The 2,315-nt window shown below is 48.8% G+C and overlaps 1 protein-coding gene across 1 annotated transcript in view; it reads left to right on the top strand.

The window, feature by feature from the left end:
- Positions 1-2,309, top strand: part of LOC113208025 (uncharacterized) — a 29,650-nt gene extending 27,341 nt beyond the window's left edge. The window contains exon 10 of the mRNA XM_052273896.1: positions 799-2,309. Coding sequence (XP_052129856.1) covers positions 799-1,261 — 463 coding nt within the window. The 3' untranslated portion in view covers positions 1,262-2,309. The remainder of the gene's footprint in view (positions 1-798) is intronic.
- The last annotated feature ends 6 nt before the right edge of the window (positions 2,310-2,315 follow it).

Raw genomic sequence — 2,315 nt, forward strand, 5'->3', positions numbered from 1 at the left:
AGTATTGCGGGCTGGCCTATGCCGCCTCTTGCAGGCGCGCCGAACACATCTGCCACTGTGAATAAGGCCCTGCATGCTTCATATGGCACTCGCGGTAGGGATGGGAATCGAAAAGAAATGAATCGATCTCTGCGAATCGATCTTTTGACATGAAGGGTATCGATTCAACGATATATCGGACCGAATTAAATCGATTTAAAAAATCGGGAGATCGAAAGGAAAATATCGATCAAGCCAAGATCGGATCGGGATCACCAATCCACAAACACGCGCAAGTCAGATTTCGGCGCTTTTTAAGCCATTTTCTTACATACTTTGAATCGGATATAAAATCGGATCGTCGTGAATCGATACCCAAAACATCGGACAGCCATTGAATCGATTTAAAATATCGGAAAATCGAAAGGAAAAGATCGATCTAGCTGAGATCGGATCGAGATCGCCCATCCCTAACTCGCGGTGACCACCACCCAGTCATGCGCAACGTTCTAGATCACGTGTATGCTGTCATTGTAGTACGATTTTTTTTAAATCTTGCATATCGATTGTAGTGTACAAATGCATGAGGGCTGAGTGCATCGAAGCATGAGAGGAGTCTTGCATTCACATTTGTAGACTGTTTGTTTTTTTAAATCGAAATAACAACAATTACATGGTTCTGTAACGTTCTTTGGAATTAAATGTAAACGCATTTGGCTAAATACATTCAAACGCATCAGACTGGCTTCCGGGCGGTTCTCCTCGCAACGCCATCACGCCTCCTCTCGCTAATCGGGTCCGTCTTTCTTTTCCCCGCAGGAACCGAAGTGCCAAACACTACCGCCACCGAGCCTCGCCGGACTGCAACACGGTGGCCTCGTACGACTCGAGCAGCTCGGAGAGCCGCGGCGGCCTGAACCGCTACTACCGGCAGGCGTGGGAGAACCTGCACCAGTCTGCGGGCGCCAAGGCCCACGCCGCGCAGCAGCAGCACCACCACGCCGTGCACGCCGCGCTGCGCCGCAAGGAGACCATGGACGAGCCGCACCACGCCTATCGCGCCGGCATGCGCGACGGCTCCGAGCTCGTCGTCACGGACGTGGCCGCCGCCTACAACGGCCAGGTCGGCGTCAAGCCGTCGGCCATCGCGGCCGCGGAGAAGAAGCGCCACCATCACCACCACCACCACCACCACGGCGGCGGAGGCGGCGGCGGCGGCGGCGGCTCGACGCGCGACCAGATGGACTGGCGCCACGGCCGGCAGCAGCACAAGAGGTACTAGCCGCCGGTCTTCACCTCACCACCAAGCGTGTCACCATCGCCCCGGACTGGTGCCCGGGAGTCAGTGTTGGTGGCCTTCGACAGGCATGTGGCTGGGGAGACCATTCGTGTGGACCATTTATAGGTGCGATCACCCCCCGCCTCCGCTCCCCCCTCGTATGGCCCAGTTTATCCAGTACACGATAGTTAAATAAAAATATGCCATATGACAAGAAAATGCGGACAGCTGTCGACCATGTGCTGTTAGTTGTCCTGTTTCAAATGATTGAGACATTGCATCTGTTTTGCTATGAAAGAAAATTTTAGTGGTCCGGCTGGGCAATGTAAGAATGTTGTAAAAAAAAATAATTCTGGGATGATGGCGAAGTACCTATTGATGTGGGTTTATCGCAAAGTCCTTGTATTATGATATGCCATACTCTGCGCGTCAGTAGGTTTTTGAGGACTTGCTGCGCGCGGATCAATGACTTGTAGTTTTCCTACTTGTCTGATATTTGCCAGTGTCACTCAATTGTAGTTGGTCGCAATGGCGTCGAAGCAGAAGAACCTCCCCGGAGGTACTATTGATCCACTCAATATCGACGTCATTTCGACCAACAGTTTCCCACTGGAAGTTTATGTGTAAATATTTGTACTTGAAGCATGTGATTTTGTTTTTGATTTTGTTTTTGTTTTTGATCGAATCGTGCAGTATTAGGAGTTGCTAATGTACGTAATTTGTTGGAAGACTGAGTTAAATGCCCTTTTACCGACATTGCTGAGCAATACTTTACAAGAAAATCTATAATTAAAAGCGCATGGTGCTGAAAACTTCTTATCTACCTTGGAAAATTATTGGTAATATTGACATTTGCTCAGCACCAACAGATTGCCAATTGTTGTGATTTGAATTGAATCCCTTGGCTTTATTTGAGATTTCCAAACTGGACCCTGCGGAGCCAGTCTGGCAATAGACTGGAAAGTAAAGCTGATGAGAATCATCAAAATATAATGCCCTTGATGGTAGTTTACAAAGATTGAAAAATATTTGGTTAGATGTATGTATCAATTATTAT

This window comes from Frankliniella occidentalis, unplaced genomic scaffold (genome assembly GCF_000697945.3).
Source record: "Frankliniella occidentalis isolate FOCC.00 unplaced genomic scaffold, Focc_3.1 Scaffold311, whole genome shotgun sequence".
NCBI classification, from domain to species: domain Eukaryota; kingdom Metazoa; phylum Arthropoda; class Insecta; order Thysanoptera; family Thripidae; genus Frankliniella; species Frankliniella occidentalis.